The following is a 22,633-nucleotide window of genomic DNA, read 5'->3' as shown; positions in this document are numbered from 1 at the left end:
TGGTGCAATGCACCATTGATGAGGTTGTAATTTTAAAATAGTAGTAAGTAGACACCTCTTATTCTCCTTTCTCCCACCTGTCCCCTTTTCTTCACAAGGTGAGATGAACACTAATTGTAACTGCTGTCAACATTGGACATTATAACACGCAGCTTGGCATAAACTGTTTTAGTGAGCCAATTCATCATTTGAGAAAACAGTGTTCAAAAAGTCCTTCTACTTGGATTTTGTGCTACTGGTTTTCTTAAGGAGTTTTATATAAAACATGATAATTTTGTATTAAATCCTATACTAAGTTATCTCCCTGTTACACTGCAATTCCGAGTCACACATATTTTCAGGTGGGTGCCCCAAGCCTGCAAAATGAGAGCAGAGGGAATAAATATATCTTCTGGTGATACCTCTGGATGGTACAGTTTGACCATTTGGGTCCCAATTCCTTCAAAACTTCACAGACAAAATCTTGTTTGTGCTAGACTCAGGGATCTGTTCTGGATCCCAAGAATTTCCAAGTAATTTTGGATCCTTATAATTTTTTCTTGTTTAAAACCCTGATCAGTTTAAACAAAATCAGCAATATGTAAGTTTTGCCAGAAAGCAGTGAAACCATCAAAAATCCTTTCTTGATTTCAACAGAATAAATTTCTGATTTGAAATTGTTTTTGTTTACATCTGTGCTAAAAATTAGCTGATAAATCTTCAAATAAAAGAGAAAATCACAGGTGCCAGAGCATGAAGGTCAAGCCTTTCAGTGACATGGAAGTTTATTACAAGTCTTGGGCCAACCTGCATTTATCTTTGAGTGAAAGTCTAAAATCCAGTATCTAAAAGAGCCGATATTCTTTAGATCAGCTGGACATTTCCGCAATTGCTCTTCACTCCGATTATGTGAATGATTCTCAAGTTAACTTTCAAGTAAGGGAATGTATTCAACCCAATCAACTCCATTGTGAAATATACTTAAAGGACCTTAGATATGGTGAGTATAACAGAAGAAAGAGGAGCCAATAACTCAAAGGACAGCATGATTCAGTAAACACAGCATGAAACTAGAGGTCTAAAGACTCTAGCTTTTTAGCTCTCTGGCTGCCTTATTAAATGCCACACACCTTTAAAAGCCTTAACTTTCACACTAAAAAGCCTTCTGGGTTGCAAGAGAGCATTATACCAGTGCTTCGCTGCCTCCACGGGCTCTGCATTGACAACTGCCTAATTTAATGTCTCTGGTCTGACAGCCAAGACCTTTTAGAGTGTCCCTGGCTATCTGAGAGATTGCTTCTCAGCCGTTGATCAAAGCCTCCTCAGACATGCCCTGGGAAAAAAAGTGGGGATCACCCATAGGGGGGCTGGTGGCTGTGGGAAACTGAACTTTCCCAGGAGCTGGAGATAGCAAAGTTCATCCTTACAGGAGATTAAAATGATCACTGCATTCCTTGGCGTTAAGAGTGAAATGTGTGTTCTGTTGGCAGTATATGTGAGCAAGACCGTTCACCCCTCCATGACTAAGCTCCATATCTGTCAAGTGGAAATGTCTGAAAACACACTGATGTAAGATGCACTCTACGTGGTATTTCTAACAATGATTTACTTGCTCCAGTTATGCATCTCTGACGCTGTGACCAGTTTCACCGTACCTCACAAAAAGGAATGTCAACAGTAATTTTTACAAGTAAACTCCCAGTAAATGGGTATAGAAACATTTGTCTCTGGCATGCTATCTACCAGCAATTATAGGTATCAAGGCAAGAGATATATGATTGTGCTTGTGATTAAAAATGTCAGTGCTAAGCACTGGAAACTAAGCACAAGAAACTTATTGTATGGGTTACTGAGCTTTGGATCAATAGGAAGGAAATCCACATTCAATAACTCTGCCATATTGTCCAGCTGGATAGTCATTTCACCTCTTTCCTAAGTTCTTAGGATCAAAGCTTTCTCAGTCTTTCTCCGTATCACCCAGTACAGTGGGTGATTTATTACTATTAACAAAGTTTTAAAACAGGCAATGTTTGTCATCTTCCTCTAGAGCAAGACAAGAAAGAAGTGGCACAGCAGAAAGCAACAGAGAACTTTAATATGAAAGCAGATGCAAAATTAGATTCAACTTGACACCAGAGAGTAATAGAAAATTTGTTTATTAGTTTTTAATTACCCCTGTAGATTCACAAATTCTGGATACTTGTAATATTTAGCTCCTGAATTTATAATGTTATTCTTCCAGGCTAAAAATCCTGTTTCTCTTAAAGTCAGTTGCAAATCTTCATTGTTTTAATGGAACAAATGCCCAAATGTCATGAAGATTTTTTGACCCTCTTCCTGTGTTTTGCACTATGTCTTCTCAAGGATTCCAGAGCTGTAGATAAAAATGTGGGAATTAAAATTTTGTTCAGCTGATGTCACCACAACATTAGCTGTCTGTGATGAAAAGAACTGCAATTCCTTCAGTTTGTCAGACAACTGTAATTTAGTGACAATTGGCTCTAAAATCTTCCAGTCCAATCCCAGAGCAAGATATTCCCGTGAGGCAATACCAATACGTAGTCTAATTATTATTTTTTTTTTTTCCCAGTAGATAAGGAAGTACCTGTCCCTGTTACCCTGTGATGGAAAATCTGATCCTTTTTCTAGTTTCTTCTGAATATTTTTTTCTTTTCTTAGGAGGAAAGAATTTACAAGCTATGAAACAGTATGTATCCCAATGAAAGTACTCCTTCCAGTCAATTGGGAGCATGCTGGGCCTCTTCAGAGCTCTTAGTTGTTCACCAGAGGACCTGAAACTGAAGGTTTCGGGTTTTGCTCTGCAAATGAGTTGCTTTTCTCCATTTTGTCATTGCCTTCTGCATTCAGAGTTCCTGGGAGCAGCAGCTTTTGGGAAATCTCAGGGCACTCTAGGAAGTTTTCTGCTCCTTTTCCCAGTGAAGACGTAATTAGGATCCTAAGATTGAAAGCCATCCCTTTTCCATTAATGTAACTGTCTCAACGCTGAACAACCCACGAACAGTCTAGAAGCTTATGCACAGGGATCAATTATTTTTTCTGTTTCTTATCTCCAAGCAGTATAATTCTCCAGATTTGAGTCTCTCATCATCCCTCAGGCTTGATCAAATAACCACAGTGTGTCTGATTTTCAAAAAATCACTGCACTTTCAGTAGTGTTAAAAATAAATAAATCAAGTTATAGAACATCTGCTTCACTGAACAAGAGATGTAGTACCATCCCCTGTAATGGACCCCAAGTTATAACAGCCTTATTTTCTTATTCTGTTCTCTGAAGCTGCTGTTATGGAACAAAGACAAATTTCATGTGCCATAAACTTAGCTGGTTTTGCAAGAGTTTTTTATGCCCAGCTATTTCATCCTCAATGAATCTCCATAAAGAATGATACCACTATGAAAAATGAAATCTCTTTCTCAGGCCTACCCTCTATGATAGATAACTCTTTTTTAAGATGTATCTGATTCTCTAGCTATCTTTTTCCCTTCTTGTTATCTGTTTTAACTGGGAGATGACTTCTGCTTCTTTTTTGTTTCTCTATGCTGTTCACGTTTTCACAAAAATATGCCAGCAAATATCGATCCACATTTATTTAGGTTTATCTCAGTATTCAGTTCCAATGATTTGACTTATGTTACAAATTTTAGATATGCTGCCAAAAGCAATTTATCAAGTAATCACATATGAGACAGGCAACACTTCAGAACAGTCTAAAGGAGACTTATGTAGTTTATTTAGACTTTTTGTTGTGCTAAAAAAAGTTATCAGTTCATATTCCTGACTAAACTTCAAATTCAATTCTGATGCTTTTCTCATGTCTTTTATTGAATTATAGCAAGAGTATCTCATTTGTAAGTAGCAATGGTACATCTTCCACTGGCTTATGGAACTGTTCAGTCCTTCTTCTCAAAGGCATTTAGATTTATGGCCCAAAGAATTGCCACGAAGGCCACTGTGGCCCTTCCACGATCACCATAAACAGCAGAGCTCTAGTGGTCAAGTAACTTCTCCATATCATGGACCCATGGGGGATCTGGCTCCCATCTGGGGAGCCCTTTGGACAAGAGAATAAAGGATATGTTGGTGTGGTGTGCTGGCATGATGGACGAGCGCAGGTGTGACTGTGAGGTTTTGGCAGAGGGGAGGAGAGGGGAGATGTGACAGACATTGAATGCCAGAGAACCTCCAGGATGAGGGACATTGCCCTCACTGTGTGGACATGGAAGAAGCTCTTCTTCCCAGGGATTCCATCTCTCTCTCTCTCACAGCAGCTTCGTACGTGTCATTGACTCAATTGCTGCTGATTTTCACCACTGTATTTGGTGAATCAGGTCCTATTTGTGCTAACATCAGGCTCAGTTTTATAAATATTTATGCAGGTAAGAACTTTCGTTCTTATGTTTGCAGTGCTGGGGCCCTCCTCCTGAGAGAAAGTGCTGTTAGTAGTGGAGAAAGCAGAAACCTTTGTTAAAGGAAGAATGTATTACTATATAAAATATAAATAATGACTACAGTGTTTGATTTCGAGTTTCTAACCTGCTCCCTGTTGACTTCTATGCTCTTCACCATTTCTGTGAGCTGACAGCATTCTGTAGGAGCTGAAATTCCTTGGTGCTTTTCATCCTAGTTACCACTAACCAAATATTGATCTGTCTGCCATTACCATTGCATGTCTTTGAAGGAAACAAAGAACCACCACTCTGAAAAGTACTGAAATAATATGAGTCAGGATATGCTTTCAGGCTGAGCGTCTTTCATGTAGACATGCGTTCCAGCAATGCAAAACTCACAGTGTTCTTACTTCATGATTAAAATGAAAATTTGAGTTGGTGTCAGTATCAACATCCAGCTGACTGAAAAACACATTAAAAAAAATCAGATCAGCATTTTAGACAGAATATAGTTCTTTCTTTTCACTCCTGACAAACTGAGGTTGCTTCATAAATACCTTATGCTGAAGTCAGGCTTTTTCATTTTCAGATATGGCTTTAAAATACTAGTAATCATGATGGTGCCAGTCTTCTAACCTTTAGCAGAAGGTTGTTAGTACAGTTACCTCCTCCGTGAATCATCCACTCTTTAAGGGCAGAAGGAGCTTCTAGGGAAAACCGAAGCACCCACTGAGCTTCTAAATTCTAACTACCTGGTGTAAGAAAAACAAAATAAAGGAGTCCGTGGTTTTAAAGTAGGGCATTGACCAATACTCAAGTATTGCTGTTAGGGACGGGTGATGTCCTTCATTCTGCTCAAGTGAATCACTTGAGCAGGTCTAAGGGAGTGCATTGGAGCACCCAGCACTTGCCAGCAAGGAACTATTCCTCCTCCTCTCACCTGGTATTTCTGCCAATTTGAAGGGACTTGATCAAATGTGTCCTGCACATGGGAACGTGTGAAAGGCAAGCCACAGAAGCAGTGCTCGCCTAAATACAGCTTCTCCCAAGAGGCTGAGCACCTTCTCTTTGCCAGAGTGTTTACAGCAAACTGCACTGATCAGTATTTGAAGCATGGGTTCTGCTACATTTAATTTGACTCCTGCCTATTTGTGAAGGCAGGATTGTAAAATGCCCTCTTATAGTGACAAGCAAGGGCAGAAACGGTAAGCGCCTTTCAGATGCCAGGGACTCATCCATAAAGTGTCGAGCTTTGGGGCGAGCTTTTAAGTTTAAATCTTTTGTCATGTTGTTTACTGTTGTTTTACTGCCAGTGCTAATAATAGGAAACTAAAAATTACACTGGTTAGTGGGCATTGCTAAACAAAGGGCGGTGCTCATTAAAAGCATTGCTGGCACCTTGCCCGCCACATCGTGGAAGCAGCCAAAGTGTTGATTGTTATTTACTGTGTGAAGCCACACATGCTGGATGTGAGCCAGTTCCTTTATTTCTGCTTGTTCTCCTCTGAAACTGCCACGGTAAGTAGGGGGTGAGAAGAGGCTTTTTGTTCATTAGAGCGTCTTTCAATGGGAGGTTCAAAATCTTGTACATCTTTGCTGTGCCATTGGGAAGAATTATCACAACTCTTCCACGGGTAGCTAAATAGAAGCAAGAAGTTTTGTGTTTTACCTGATGAGACAGGGCTTGAAAGGAGTTCTTACATGTATTTCACCAATGGGTGTCAATGAAGACTGATGCTATCTAATCTACTGACTTCCGCAATTGTCCTAGAAGTGTAGACTTCTGCCACTGAGCTATAAAAAAAAAGTCTACACCTTCTGTGACAGATACGATAACGCAGCAACCCGAGGTTTTGCCCTGTGAACCTGTAGCTAAAGTAATTCTACTGTACTTTAGATCAAGGAGGAAAGATCGAAAGGAAGGATGTCCCTTTAGACCCAGTAATCAGGGCACTCCGTTTGGGGATGCCTCCTATGTTATAGGTCCTCTGTTAAAAACTGCTTATGCTTTACATCTGTAGCCATAAATTGGCTAGGAATAGGAAGTATTCCTATATAAGAAGAAATATGAAGGCTTTAGAGTAAGCACTGGGACAAAAGACTGAGATAAACACCCCTAATCATTTCAGAAAAAACACCTTCCTTTTGTATTACTCCCTATTTCTTTCATCCCATACAGTTTCTACAAACAATAGAGAAAATATTTCTTCACCTGCATTACTAGCTCCCAAGGCTCACAAGTATATTCAAATATACAAGACTAGAGTATATTATTTTATATTCTGACATATAAGGATTAATTCTGCAATAACTGAAAACAACATTAACTGTTTTTAGCCCTCTTGAAAACAACAAATAAGTCTGATCCCACGTATAACTTTGGTCAATGTATTTCATCGTTCATCACTGTTTGGCTACAGCATCGTTCTATACAATTGCACAGAAGTTATTTTTAAAAATGTAAAGGAAGAACTATTTCACTAAAGAAAAGGTGCTGTGAAAGCTTTTTCTTATAGCTCAGTCTTGAGAAAACTAAGATGAGAAACCTAATTGGAAAAAAACTGCAACAACTAATTCAGTTTCAATAGACAGGAATTTAAATTAATAACTGTCCCTTTCCTGATAACACAAAAAGTAGAAGTGATAATTGAAATTAAAAACACCAGTGGTTTTCAATGTAATTGAATCGAACACAGGTTATTCATTAGAGAAAATGAGTGAAAATCCATCAAGCTAGAGATAAACATGCTCATTCATATATATATAATGTATATTGTTGTACATAGTGGGTATAATATCCCACAGATGAGAAGAATATTAATGCAGGACTTAGAATTAAATTTTTCATAAGAGTAATTTCAAGCAGTGTAATAAATAAAAATTAAAAAACCCCCACACTATCTTGTATTTTGGATTTTCAAAATTTCTACTTTCTGAGTATCTTCATGTGTCTTACACATATAATGTACTGGGACTCTCAGCTCTCCTACCAAGTAGGAAAGGCTTCACTAATGTACTAATTAATCTTCATTTTACTCCAGGAAGCTTTTTTAGAACAGAAATGATATTAAATTCTCTCAGCTATAACTGTATTTTAAGTACACTTTGTCCTATACTTTGTATGTATTGTACTTTAAATAGACATAGCATAATTACGGAGCATGAATTATGCTCAAACAGGTAAAAATTTCCTTATTGAGTTCATTTCTGGTTTCTCTGGTATACCCAGATCTACATTAGCTTGGAAATTCTTTGTTTATCACTACTGTATTAATAATTCATTGATTTAAATAAATACAGAAAATAATTTGAAAATGTTAGGAAAGTTAGCAAAATATTTCAATTATTTAAGGGAATGTGAAAATTGATTTGAGTAAAAAATTCATGTTTCTGAGTTGTCTGAGGAATTATCTTCTCACTCTAAGAAAATTAACTGGTCTTCTATTATTCGGCAAGGAGCATGAAGGCGGCAGCAGCTGTATTTGTTGGCTAGAGCAGCTGGTAACCCAGCCACTAAACCTTTATAAAAGGATGTAAAACTGGAGGGGGATCCCCTGTCTAGCAGAAGGAAAGAAATGACACATTCTTATTTTTTACTGAGTGTGTTTTATGTGTTTAATCTGAGATGTTATGATGTGGATTTCCCCGTAAGTCTCACTTATATGGTTTCGTCTGCACAGATCACCCCCAGAACAAACACTTTGCCTTTAAGCCTAATCGATTGCCATGACTGATGACCAAGCCTCCAATGCACACGTGTTCAAAACTTCCTTTTACCCATCTCTTCCACCGCAGCCTGCCTCTGCTCATTCAGATTGGATATTAGGAAAAATTTTTACACTGAAAGGGTTAATAAGCATTGGAATGGGCTGCCCAGGGAAGTGGTTGAGGCACCATCCCTGGAGGTATTTAAGACAGGTTGACATAGTTCTTAAAGACATGGTTTAGTGATGGTATCAGAGTTAGGTTAATGGTTGCATTAGATGATCTCAAAAGGTCTCTTCCAACCTAGACAATTCTATGATTCTATGATCTTTCCATCTCTGCACATTTCTTGGTAATTTAACAGCAGCTCCTTCAACAGCTTTTCAGAAGAAAGGCAGGCAAGGTCTGGACTTGTTCCATTGTATCACAGGCCTGGCCAGAACCCAAAATGATAGGTCTAAAGATAGAATAAAACCAATTGGCATCCTTTGTGAGTAGTTTGAGACGCTTCCCTGCCAATCATGCTCCAAGTCCTTTGTTAAACTGGCTTTTATAGTAGGCAAACAGCAAAGCTCAAGAGGAACACAGAGGTGGGGGAATAATATAATTGCCTGATCAAAAGAGCCAAAGCAGATATCTCTTCTGTAGTCATTGCAATTATCTCTTACATGCACTGATTTCCTAAAAACTTCCTCAAAGCTCCCATTTGATGTGTTGAGGTGTTGAACGGTAAATCTATACAAAGGAAATTAAATGTTTCTGTCATTCATCTCATTTCAAAAAGAGGTGTTAAAAAGCAGGAGCCCAAATACTGACAATACAGTAGGCCAGAAGATGCAAGTTCAAAGAAGCTGTTCAGAGAAGTGGCTGTCTAAAATAGATTACAAAGACATGAGTTTTTTCCTTTTAATCCATAGGAGAAATAACTCCTGGAAATTTTACCAACACCTAACGGACAATACTTTGCTTATAGTTCAGTCCCTCTGAATTCATTGCTCTCTTGGCCGGGGGATCTAACTATGGCAGGAAAACAGCTGCTCTCCTCTCCCCATACCTTCTTCTGTTATTGCTTCTTCTAGAAGTATTTAGAGCAAAGGAAAACAAAAAAGACAAGGATCATAAATATATTTGTCTGGGGTTTTTTAAATCTTTATTAATGAGAAAAGCGAAAGATCTTTTGAACTATCTAACTATTCCCAGGTTAGTTTTCCCAGTCTTAATTTCTAGTGCTTTGTTTAGCCACATTTCAAATATTTCAAGAGAGAGGGTTTCTCTGGATTAGTTTTTTGAGGCTGCTTCACAGGCTAGTGCATCACATCTCTTTTAAGCATATCTTTTAAGATATTTTTCAGACTGCATTTGCTTTTCCTTTAATGACATCAAAACCTTCTTTCCCCCAGAAACCTCATTTTGTTTGTACCATCTACTTTGAAGTCCCACTAAAATAATTCCACTTTCATTAGCTGCTGCAGGTTTTTTTCACTGCTCTTGGTGTTTCTCCTAGATTGGCCAATAATGTGATCTGAGTTCTAGCCATGCCACCCAGCCTCTTTTCGTGAAGATCACTCCTGATATGTGTTTTGCTTTTTTACAGAAAATATCAGTATAAAACATAAACCTTGTATTCTAAGAGTTATTTCAGGACATAAAGTTAAACATAGTATCAATCACTTCAAAATAAATAGGCAATGATACTTATTTGATGACGAATATATCAAGGACAAGATAGATTTGTGTTTACTACAGAGAAATGAGTTAGAAAATTACAAATGTGTTTGTTTAGATTACAATAAATTACAAACTTACTTATTCTCAGCATGCAGTTTTAAGGTCAGTCAAAACTTAAGCTTAGCCCTATTGGTATTTGGTAAATATATATTTAGTGCTAAAGATATTCCCAAGTAAAATCAATATAATACTGAATTAATGTACTATATATTAAATTATATAAATTTATCAAATAAAGTAAATGAAATAATTACATTTACTAGAGGAAAACCTCAGGCCAGATTCAACAGCCTGAGAGAGAATAAGCTCTTGCAATGGCCCCAGATTCAACCACTAGTGAGGCTGAAGATATATTCTCGGTAGGCACATGTGCATAGAACACATGTACACATCATATATATACCTATACACAGGCCAGCCACACAGGTCACAGACAGACACACAGAGCAGTAACATGAACACAGACAGCACCAACGTCTTCATCTTGTTCCCCTTTGTGGCTGAGCAGGATGGAGGTCCACTAGTGACAATACATATATATATATTTATACACACACATATATGTACAGTGTGGATCTCTCTAGCAGCCAGGCTCAGACTCTGGGCTCAGATCTCCAGTAACTGCTCCTGGATCCCAGTTTCCTCAGTTGCTGACACCTGGGCATGAGTGCCTGAATTTCACTGAATTTCACTGAATTTTTAGAGTTGGAAGGGACCATAAAGATCATCTAGTCCAACTCCCCTGCTGAAGCAGGATTGCCCAGAGCAATCTGGGCAATTGCCTCTGAGGCTGCAACCCCACTCCAGTTGCTGGTACAGACCACCTCATGCACACACACAAAGCTGGCCAGGACTCCCCAGGAGCCAACCCCCCCAACACATTACCCTTAGAGACCCACTCACATCCTGGCTCCCAGGTCATGTCACCTGCTCACCAGCTCATCCAACTTGATCTTCACTAGTACTCACACAGTCACTCATACCTCTGCACATGCTCCAGTTGCTGTCCTGGGGACATACAGGTCCTCCAACCCGTGGTCTGACCCCAGCTGCCGCACTTACACCCCCATGCAGACCCATGCACACACAGAATAGAGAGCCTTCACCCAGGAAAGAGCTGGAAAGGAGCTTAAGAAGAAGACAGGACAGACTGCCTTGGTCAGGCACAGGGCATGGCCACAAGTGAACTGACCAGTCAACTATATACAGGTGACCAGGACTTTTTTTCCCCTTATGTGTCTGTTTTGCCACACTTGTTCCTCCTCAATTCACTGAAATCGTTCCCTTTCTCCACCTTTGGTTCCCCACTAAACATGCCATAATAAGTCATGTGCAATCCCCAAATGTTCTTCCCCTCCTCCCATGACGTGTCCTCTACCCTGAGGTGACAACCTCCTTCAGTCCAAGCGTTGACTCCTCTTGATGCCCAGACACTGGGGCTGAGACTCCGCTGGGACAGTCCTGGAGCGGGCCAGGACAGTGTGTCCCATCCTCTCTGTTCTTAATTTGGGTTTTCACAGAATCACAGAATCTTCTTGGTTGGAAGGGACCTTTGAGATCATCGAGTCCAACCACAAAAAAAAACCAAACCAAACCAAAACAAAACAAAAAAACAACACCCAAACACCAAAAACAAAACAAAAACAAAAACAAAACCCACACAAAACAAACACCCACAACCACACACCACGCCCGCCCACAAACAGACACAAAACAACACTCTTGGGCACTAGAGCATGCCCTGAAGTGCCATGTCTACACGCTTCTTAAATACCTCCAGGGATGGTAACTCCACCACCTCCCTGGGCAGGCTGTTCCAGTGCCTGACCACTCTCTCAGTAAAGTAATTCTTCCTGATATCTAATCTAAACCTCCCCTGCCGCAACTTTAGACCATTTCCTCTGGTCCTGCCATTATTCCCTTGGGAGAAGAGGCCAACACCCACCTCTCTACACCCTCCTTTCAGGTAGTTGTAGAGGGCAATGAGGTCCCCCCTCAGCCTCCTCTTCTCCAAACTAAACATGCCCAGTTCCCTTAGCCTCTCCTCATATGACTTGTTCTCCAGACCCCTCACCAGCTTGGTGGCTCTCCTCTGGACACGCTCCAGCAGCTCAATGTCCTTCCTGTAGTGAGGGGCCCAGAACTGAACACAGCACTTGAGGTGAGGCCTCACCAGTGCCGAGTACAGAGGCACCATCGCTGCCCTACTCCTGCTGGCCACGCTATTCCTGATACAGGCCAGGATGCCGCTGTGCTCCTCTGGGCTTGTGGAGCTGGGCATTTGACAGGCTGATGATGTTTCCTGAGACATCCTGGGAGCGGCCAGGGCAGGGCACTAGTTGGGCTCCCCAACCTGCCATTGTCCCTTTATGCTCCTCTGTGGGCGTGCAGACAAGCTTTTACCACATAACCTAACAAAATCCAGCATACCACCAGGAGCAGCATGCTTAGAAAGTATAAACACTTTTATTAGGTATAAATGAAATATAAACAAGTGTTGTCTAGAAATGTATTAGCTTGTGGTTTTGTTTTCTACTCTGCTTGAAATACATTCAGTGGTCTACAGACATGACTAAATTGTTTTATACCGTGTCAGCTGGATATTAGCTAAATTTCAAAGACGTAAGGCGTAGTAAAACTGTAAAAAGCCAATTCCTGCATTGGCCCCAGAGGAATAAGGTACAGCAGCCATTGAATACTCTTCTTCCTGTGTCTGCAGGCTATGAGATTTTTACATAAATTTAGTGTATAGACTTCTAACTAACATTTCGCTTGTGCAGGTCCACATCAGGACATTATCCACTACCGTTAATTATTTGCAATTAAATAAAACACCTAGTCAAAATGAAACTTGCTTCCATCAACAGCACACACACCTACTTATATCATTTTTGCATAGTTTGCTTTAATGTCCAAACAAGTAATTTTTTAATATTGCTTCTGCTTGCCAAACTAAGATCAGCCCTTTCTTGTGGCCCCCAAGCACTGCAGTTGCTGAGAGCACGCTGGGTTTTTCCTGTTTGCGGTGAGAATTCACCGTATCGATGTAACGCGATGGTATCACTTAGACTCCCTCATGCTGGCAATCCTGAATTGCACCCGCTTTCTTTCCAGAGAAGGGTTCTCTCTCCGCATCCTTTCTCTAGTTTATGCTACAGAAACAGCACAAGGCAAGATTTGACACGAAGGGAGAGTGAAGCAGAATATTAGGAAAGATATTCTTTCATGCTTTTCACAGAATGTGCTAGCTCTTAAAAGTGAGCTGGGATTTTGGATCCGCCTGACTGGAAATTTGCATCTATTTGATACCTTGGTTTGATACACCTTGGTTTGATGTTGGACTATTAAGCCTGACAAATTTGGTAATATTTGGTGATAGCCTGATTAAAGGTTACCTGTGAAGGGGCTTCTGAAATCGAAGAAAAGATCAGGATCTGGAAAAGATTTTGAGATATGGGAATTCCTAGCAGGGGTTGATAGACCTCTTCCTCTAAGGACTAGGGAACAGAGACCATGTGAAACAGGGCTTGGTGGCCTATTGCAGGGGTCAAGAGAAAAGAGACAGGCAGGAGCAAGGTGGCAGCCAGAGGAACTGAGAAGAGGCCCAGGTCACTGGGGGAAGCTCTCCCTGTGGAGCGGAGGGAAATAGGCGCAGAATTGACTGGGAGCGAGATCCATCCTTCAGCAGAACCGAGCAGCTCTGGAGGAGCCCAGTGGATTGACAAATCAGGGAAAGAGAGATGGGTTTCCCTGTGTTGTATGAAACTGGGTCTTTACATTAAACAGCAGGCATGCAAAGGAGGCATTTGAAACAAGCTGTTGCGGATTTGAAGCAGTAGGAAGGAAAATTGAACACATCAGAAACCTTGACACTGAAGTTTCCACCTCCATGCCATCCTTGCTCTTTGGCTTTTATGCCACTTTCTGTTTTGGGGTGGTTTATTTATGCAGTGTCAACTTTGTGAAATGTAAATTTGCTACCCCTTCTCAGCAAATTATCCCATCTGAACATGAGATATCTGCATTTTTAATGACCCAGCAATTTAATCATAACAGCACTTAGAATCACATTCTTCATTTCAACAAACCCAAACAATTTTTTAATGTGATGCTGCTTGTTTGAGTGAGCTTTTTCTGTTCGTCTTTGATCCTCCCACTGTCACCCTTCTGCTTTTGTAACTACTTACCCTTCTGGTTGCAATCAGCTTACGGTTACAGAGCCATTATCCCAACTCTGGGAAGCCAGAACACTGTTATCTGACACGAATTGGCAAAACACAGAAGCTATTCAGGGTCAGAAATGCAGATTTAGGTTTTGAAAGAGGCAGCTGCTAAGTTTTATAAGGCTAGTTCTGTTTGGATCTAGCCTCGTACCTGTACAATAAACACCTGCTTGGTTCAGCAGCCACAGGACAACCCTGATCATCACCATTCTGACAGAGGCCTTCAGGGTGGATGTTGTGTTGATATTGATGTGTCAGCCTTGTGTCAGGGTACAAAGGGGCGCTTTCAGAGTGAGATTTATCTGGGTTTTTTAAATCTCTTTCTTCCGAGGCATAGTGAGATCAAGTTAGACCTGTTTCACCAAAGTCCCTACCTATTCCATCCTCAGCGGGACTGTTTGTACCTTAGTTTCTTACATGTGCTACTTTTGACATGTTTTATTTCGGAAGAGGCTCAAGACAGGAGTAATTTGTGAACTGAGTATCACTGGGCTTGTTCCAGATCGTTTATATCGTGCTTAAGTACTGTAGTGAATGAATTTTCACATCATCTGAGGCCTCTCGGGGTTAAATTTTCTATAAGCCTAGAAAAAATACTGTACATTTCAGGTATAAACTTTGCTGATATAATACATTAGCTTAGTCACAATAAAAAAAAAATCCTTCTAACTGATAAAACATTGATTGAGCATTTGCTGATAAATTTGCTAAGTGATTTTACTACATAGCCACTGATGTCTTGCCATGGGAGGCCAATATAGGCTAAATGCACATCAGCGTGCACTGATTAAACATCAAATACATGTTTTTTTTTCTGAATAAAACTAGACGTTTAGTCCAAAAACACTAATTGTGTTTCTTAGTGGGAGACATTAATTTGGCATTGCAACCCATGTGAATTGTATAATTATCATTTGGCTTGGTTTTCTGCAAATATGAAACTCAAAAGGCAGCCTATGTTTCAATTACATGCATCAGAACAAACATTAGAAATAGCAAATTTAAATCAACCTTAGGTATGCAGCTTTGGAAGTAGGGAGTGCATACAATTAAAAGTGAATTTTCTTAAACCTTACAAGTGTTAAAGACTGAAAAAAATGCAAGCTTCAGAACCTGTTTTCTCAAGTCTCTAACCCACACCCTTCTGTCCTGAGCACTACTTGACTCAGTCAGTGGTTTCTCTCATTTGCGGTAGGAGTTCGTTGTTGGCTCATACTCAGCTTGACATCCACTGGAACCCCTCGTCCTTTGCAGTAGCACTGCCATTCAGCCAGTCACTTCACAGCTGGTGCCGGGGCAAGGGGTGATTTGTTCCCAGATGCAGAACATTGCAATTCTTTTTGAGCTTCATGAGGTGTCTGTTGGCCCAGATTTCATTATCAGTTTGGTTTAGATTATGTTATTAAATTAAGGCGATTTGTTAAATTCTCATGCTGTTTAGATCAAAGACCTATTTTACTCAAATGAAAAATTAGGAACTGGACTGGGCTATGGAAACCCATGGTTGATTTGGGTTGTGGGATTTTTGATAGAATTAGCTTTAAAGTATATCCATGCTATTTCAAAATTGTGTAGGAGTTCTTCCATTAAGTTTTGTGTTTATAGAAAATTTGCACTTTCAGTCACAATAGAAGTACATAGAAAAAGAGAAATATATTGTCAGTCAGAGATAATTAAGTCAATGGACAGGAACATACACCTAAAATGAAGCAGAACAAACACTGACAGCAGATAAAGCATGGGATGAAGAACCTGTCATGCAAAAGCTCATAATTAAAATATATTTAAATTTGCCAAAGCTCCTACTATAGCTTAATCCATCATACAAAATTGTTTATTATTGAGACAAAAGCCTGAGATTTGAATTTGTTTCTCCTTCATTCTCTTCCCTACATTTCACTATTTCTTCTTTTTTTGTGTGTCTTTTTGGGTTTGCCTCTTGTCTAAAAAGGGTGTTGATTAGGTAGTAAAGCAGAATCCACCTATTGCAGTATCCTTAGAAATACTGAAAAAAAGACAGCTTAGCACGAAGCTTGTAAATAATTTACAGGTTTTGGAGTAGTTCATAAGACCATGTGCTGGAGGTGTAATTTCCCAGCAGTAAAACTGCAGGCAAGAAAGATCATCAAAAGGCAGAATGATATTTATTATTCTCTGTCTCTTCTTTCTGTCAGTTTACCTTATTTTCTCTTTAAAGGAGAGAGGACTGGACTCAGGAAAAACAGCTCAAGATGAACTTTTCCTCCTTTTTATTCTTCAAAAGGAAAATATAATACATCATTAATTCAATTATAAAAGACTATCAAACAAATTTTCTGTAACAAAATAAATTATATACAGCTGGAGGAAAAAAAGAATATAGGAAATTGTTTTAATAAGCCTCACATTTTTCTTTCAAACTATTTAATTATTTTTCTTTCTTTTATAAGGGTTTAATGAAAGGTTAGAAAGATTATTTTTTTTTTAATTACAGTTAGTACAAAGGAAGAAGTCAACAATAAATTGATATAAAGCCATGAGGCATACTTAACAATTACAATATTAAATCTCTTTCACTGAACTAGAGAAATCTCCTCATAAACACAATAAAAACAGATTTATGAGTGAAGGAAAGAACAGGCTTAGATTTAAATGATGTTGGCTACATATATATTTAGATTAAAATTATTTAAGAACAAAATGTTCAGAGTCTTGTTCAAGGAATCAGAGGAAAGATCCAAACTAAAGAGAGAAAAGTTTCAACTGCATATTTCTGATGAGATTCATTGGCCAGCATCACAGGTTTTTAATGAATGTCCTTATGATACCATGACTAAAGATTTCCAAGGACAGAAAAAGTAAGGTGTTACTGGCAATGCTCTGGTGAAGAGCAGAGGAAAACGCAGGGAGTCAGCCAAGATAAACTCAAGAGGTCACTCCTGGCTCTACTAATATGCAATTCTGTGAAAGTAGGTTACCTTTTCAAGCAATGTTTCTTTCAAACACTATGGTGAAACTGGAGTTCATTAGGTGACAGAAAAAAGCACTACCTTTAAGTAAGGTATGTAGATCATGTATTTCTCTAAAAACGGGCTGCTAACTTATTTTGAACTAAAAAAGAATAAATTAGACAAGTTTTTCCAGGGTAACTTTGATTCTCCTCTAATGTCATAACATTTAAATGCAGTCAGGAATTGGGTTCTTATTCTTCACAGCTTCAGACTAAGGACTGACACAGTTGGAGTTGCTGGCATCTCCTGCAAAAAAGGGGAGAGCACCCTTTGCAAAATTAGCATATTTGGAATGTTTTTCTCATCCAAGGAAAAGGTAGAAAAATTGCTTTACATGCTAATAAACCACAGAGTTACACAAACATAAATGCACATTTTGTCATTCCTTATTTATTAAGCTTCTCAAAAAAAAAAAAAAAAAAAGAAAAAAAAAGAAAAGCAAAATCTGAGTTGTACAAATTCAGATATACAGCTTTTCTTTTTAGCTTGCTCAAAATGTGCCTGGCTTTTTGTCTGAAAAGAAGTTATGTGCAGAACAGAAAGAAACCATGGCTTCTTTTTCTAAATTCTAAAATATTGTATTGTTGTTTCATGCTCCCACCCACCTCAGGGAGAAGGCTACGTTATTCTTCCTTGAGCAGGTCTGGGAATAATGTAGAGTATATATCAATGTATGCTTGGAAGAGGAACTTGTGAAATACCTATTTTATATTTTCTACACTGAATAATGGTATTGTTATACCAATGAGTATCTGAACACTTCATTGATGTTTCCTTTATTGTAAAGTACAATACAAGTGAAAATGTTGCTCCTTTGCATGTACTTATACAACTCCAAAAGGCTTCACATAAAAAGACAAGCAGTGTAGCAAACCTGCTGGGGACCACAGAGATGCTAGACCATCCAACTACAGTCAGGAGCTGGTAAAGCAGAGAGAGATGTTTTAGAATGCCCTCACTCCCAAATAGATGACAGGCAGGGAGATGCCACCTCAATTTACAGATTGCTCCTAACCTGACGAAGGGTAGGGATGCTAGATGCATTACACTGTTTCCCCCATTCCCCAAGGCTTTGGTTGGAAAAGCAGTGTGGCCCAGCAGTCAGTCTAGAACTGGTCTTACAGAGACTTGTGCTCTGATTCTGCCTCCATCAGTGACAGCCTCTGCGACCAGGAAAAAATAATTTTGTACTTCATCTCCGTGCCCGCTCTTTGCCTGTCTGTTCTCATCAAACAGAATTGTTTCTTGCCATGTGGTTGCACATGCTTAGTCATGGTGAAGAGCTGCTTTGGGTTGAGGGTGACATAAATAAAAATAATCCTAGATCACCACATCTGACATGCATTTTTCAGGTGGTGCATTCATCTCTCAATTAGCAAGATTATGGTATTTGTTTCTTAGGAAAAGCTAAGAATATATCTCAGCGTTCTTTATTTGATCTAATAGAAATATCATTTCCTCTCACAGGAAAAGCTGTTATTACGCTGGTAAAAGATGTTACACTGCTCTTTATCTTCATTTAAAGCTATTTCCTTTCTCCAGTTTAGGACTAGGAGCACTTAGGTTTGACCCATCAGTCCAAATAGCATAGCAATGGACAAAAATAAATGCATGAACCTTAACACCTAATTTGTCTTTTCTTACTTATCTTTCATTCAAGAGCTTGCCAGGCTTTTTTCACCCTTTGTGTTAAAGAAGGAATTAAGGTAAAATGAAATTAAGTGCATTGCCCAAAGTCATCTGCTCAGTTTGGCAAATTCAGGGCTAGGAGTCACCTGTCTGGTCTTTGATTTCTGAGAGTGACTTAGTAAACAATACAGTACTCCTTCTACTTTTCCTACCTCTTTCCATAAGTAAGTTTTGTAAAGTCACTGCTCTAATCCTCTTTTTTCTTCTCCTTCACTTCCTTTCATATTCTCTGTATTCTTCCTTCTCTGACACTTACTGCTTTTTCTTTCTTACATATTTCAGTTTATGAACAAGATGTAAAGCCGCAGAACGATCTGCAGGGTTTGAATAAGATCATCTGTGGCAGGATCTTTTGAGTTAATTGAATATAGCTCTTCAGGTAGAATATGATTGCATGTTTTATCATTAATCATAAATCATAGAATTGTTTGGTTGGGACTATAGAATAGGTTGGAAGGGACCTTTAAGTTCGTCGAGTCCAACCATTAACCTAACACTGCCAAAATCACCACTAAACCATGCCTCTAGCTACCATGTCTACCTGACTTTCAAATACTTCCAGGGATGGTGATTCCCCCACTTCCCTGGGCAGCCTGTTCCAATGTTTGGTAACCCTTCCTGTGAAGAAATTTTGCCTAATATCCAATCTAAACCTCCCCTGGTGCAACTTGAGACCATTTCCTCTCGATCAATCGATTGTTATTTGGGACAACAGACTGACACCCACCTCGTTACAACCTCCTTTCAGGTAGTTGCAGAGACCAATAAGATCTACCCTCAGCCTCCTTTTCTCCAGGCTGAACAACCCCAGTTGCCTCAGCCACTCCTCATAAAATTTGTTCTCCATACCCCTCACCAGCTCCGTTGCCCTTCTCTGGACTCACTCCAGAATCTCAGTGTCTTTCTTCTAGTGAGGGACCCAAAACTGAACACAGTATTCAAGGTGGGGCCTCACCAGTGCAAATGCAGCTCACATTTCTGCTTGGTCAAGCGCTGCTAGTGGCTGTAGGAGCGACCACCCATGGCCCACAGTGACACCGATAGCTCCATGCACTGCAGCAGAGCAGTTGTTGCTCACGTCTGTCACTCTGGTGCGAAGACTGAAGTTTAGATATATGGCTCAGAAAAAAATTTTTGTGCCATGGGAACTCTTTAGGAAGATATTCCAAAGTGATACACATTTAATGCATTAATACTTGGTTGAAAGTGCAAAATCAAACATGTTAAACTCGGCATCACATACACGTTCTGTGTGGTCTCATGAACACATGATTTGACTCAACCAGATTGGATGCTCTTCATTTCTTGTCTTTCACTTTTTTCAGGAATGTCCCAGTGGTGTTGTCAACGAAGAAACCTTCAAAGAGATTTACTCTCAGTTCTTTCCACAGGGAGGTGAGTACTTGGCAGATGTAATTAGTACTACAATGTACAAAGAGTTATGTTTGTTAGTGTATAAGTCTGACAAAAAAGCTCGTTTTGTTCAAATTAAAAAGATTGCTGTCTCTCAAGCTCTGTCTGAACTCATGGGGTACTTATTTGATGGCTGGACACATTTGAAAGTATATATTCCTGAATGAAATGCAATGATATCTACAAGAAGTCAGTATCCTGTTATGATGTTACCACATGTGTATGGGTAGCTCTGAACACCCATTTCTCTGAGTGGATTATTTCGTTTCAAACTTTCTACATAGTTTTCTCCATCTTCTTTTAGTCCACAAAACCTTTCACAGTAGGAATGAAAACTGTAGGAGGCACTAGGGGTACCCTCTAATATCAATAGCAGAACACTCTTGACTTCTATGGGGTTTCTCTATTTAAATGAGGGCTTTTTTTGCTACCCTTGCTTTCAATAAATTAATTTCCAGGGGTTTCATTAATTTATCTTCGTTATCTTTTGGTGCAATGAAGGTAAGGCAAAAATGCATAATAGTTTTTTGCCCTGAACCTTAGATTTTCTTTTAGTTTTAATTGTTTTCTTCTCTTTTCTGCCTCTTGCTTTTACTATTCAGTCCTCCCTCTTCATATTCTCCAATAGCTCTTCAATCCTGCCTCTTCATCTTCTCCCACAGCTCTTGAGATTTGCATGTTTTCCTGGGACTGTTCCTACCTCCTTCTTTTCACTTGTATTTTTTTAAAAAAGCACATTTAATTGGTAGGAACAAAACATCTCCCAATTAAGTTTTATTTTGAATAAAGACCTAGATGGTAAAGAGCAGCATTCAGTGTGGATTACCATCACTGAAATCTTTAACAAGTAGTCACACTCAATAGGGAAGAACAAAAGGCTAAAAAAGTTGACCTGCCTAGTGATTATTTCTGTGTCTAAGCTTTTAAACGAGGGAAACAATTACAGTTTCAGACGTTATATTTTTTAGTTACTTTCGCTAGTGAAAATAATTCTTTGCATGTGATTTGCTACACCTTTATTACACTTAATATTTCTTTTTAAAAATATTTTTTCTGTTAGAAATGCTAATGAAAATGAATAAAGATACTGTAGGCAGGCCTCCATCCTGCGGAAGGCTCCCTCTAAAACTTGTGGCTTCTTAGTAGCAATGGCAATATCGCAACTATTCGCTGCAATTTCAGCGCCATTACTCTGCAACAAGAGACATACACTTTTCTGAAAGAAATTTACACTTTTTCTTCTTGCTTCTTTTAACTTCAGTAAAATACAGTAAAAAATTAGATTTTTAGCAGGGTAGAAAAGTATGGAATCCAGATAATTCACTTATCAGTAACAGAAGTTTTTGTGTACTAGTAACGGCATTTTTATCATTCTCAATAAAGCAATTTCAGTGATCTCAGTGAAGAGCACCAAGAAGTGACCATCAGAAGCTATCCTCTTCCTCTCCCCATCCTGCCACGGCGTGCAGCCTAAGCAGTACATAAAGACAGCACAAACAAACATGAAAGCCTTATGTAGTATTCCTCAAAATTTCAGGAAAAGCATTCATCGGAAACAGCAGAAGAGCTGAGGCTCCTTGGAGTTACAGCTCACATCAGTAATCCTTGAATTGAATCCTTGAATCCTTAAATCCTTGAATCCACTGAGACTTGGAATGTTTTGTGTAGGTTTTTTGCTGGTTTATAGGTGCCCGTGTTGACTTTTGCCATTTTCTGAGAGGTATGGGAGCCAAAGTCAATTCTTTATTCTTCACATTAGCCAAGGTATCTTTAAATGTATTGCCAAAATATTGTGTGCAGCTGAGGCCTTTACATTTCAGTTGTGCTTAAAAGATTGTTTTTATGTATGTCTGAATACTAAAGAGGAAAAAAAAAAGTTTGAAAATCATCCCCACGTTAAAATGTTGTACATGTAGATCTGTGCCCCGATTGTCTATGTAACGCAAAACCAGATACAACATGATGTATCGTTATAACAGTTCATATCTGAGCAAACAGAATGAAGTTGTGTAAGATTTTAAGCTTCAGGGTGATTAAGCAGTCACCAGAAGGTCATTTTCCAATGTGACCCAGCAAGTCCCTTCATCAAGCGACTTTCAAGACTATCCAAGACAAGGGACAGGAGCAGCAGAAAGAGGATAAGGGAGTCGCGGTAAGAGTAACAAATGAGATGACACAGATCTGCAGTAAAAAAGATGTATTTTAAAAGTCAGAAGTAGCTTTTGTAAAAAGCTTTCCATGCTGGGAAGGCACTCCAGTTACTTCTTTTTAGAACTACAGGCGAATGAATAGGCCCCCTGCGTTCATGCAATGGATCACCTGAAATATAACTTGGATTCGTTCTTCAGACAGGCAGGTCGTAGATAAGAATCCAGACACTGAATAATGATTACACTCCTCCTCAGTTATGAACAGAGCAGATTATGTTCATGTTTTGATAAAGCATAGTCTCAGATGTATAATGACTACCATTTTTTGTCTCTGATGTTTAAATTCTTT

The 22,633-nt window shown here is 39.2% G+C and overlaps 1 protein-coding gene across 6 annotated transcripts in view; it reads left to right on the top strand.

Annotated features, from left to right (window-relative positions):
* KCNIP4 (potassium voltage-gated channel interacting protein 4) overlaps positions 1-22,633 on the top strand; it is a 328,940-nt gene that overhangs the window by 290,330 nt on the left and 15,977 nt on the right. For 5 of the 6 annotated variants that reach the window (XM_074148332.1, XM_074148328.1, XM_074148330.1 and 2 more), the window contains one exon: positions 20,047-20,116. In XM_074148332.1, coding sequence (XP_074004433.1) covers positions 20,047-20,116 — 70 coding nt within the window. Of the gene's footprint in view, positions 1-20,007; positions 20,117-22,633 lie in introns of all 6 variants that reach the window. The other variant, XM_074148333.1, reaches the window with a different exon arrangement.

The sequence above is a fragment of the Numenius arquata genome, chromosome 5, assembly GCF_964106895.1.
Source record: "Numenius arquata chromosome 5, bNumArq3.hap1.1, whole genome shotgun sequence".
In the NCBI taxonomy this organism is placed as follows: Eukaryota; Metazoa; Chordata; class Aves; order Charadriiformes; family Scolopacidae; genus Numenius; species Numenius arquata.
Note: the sequence above shows the minus strand (reverse complement) of the source record. Positions and strands in the feature narration are given on the sequence as shown.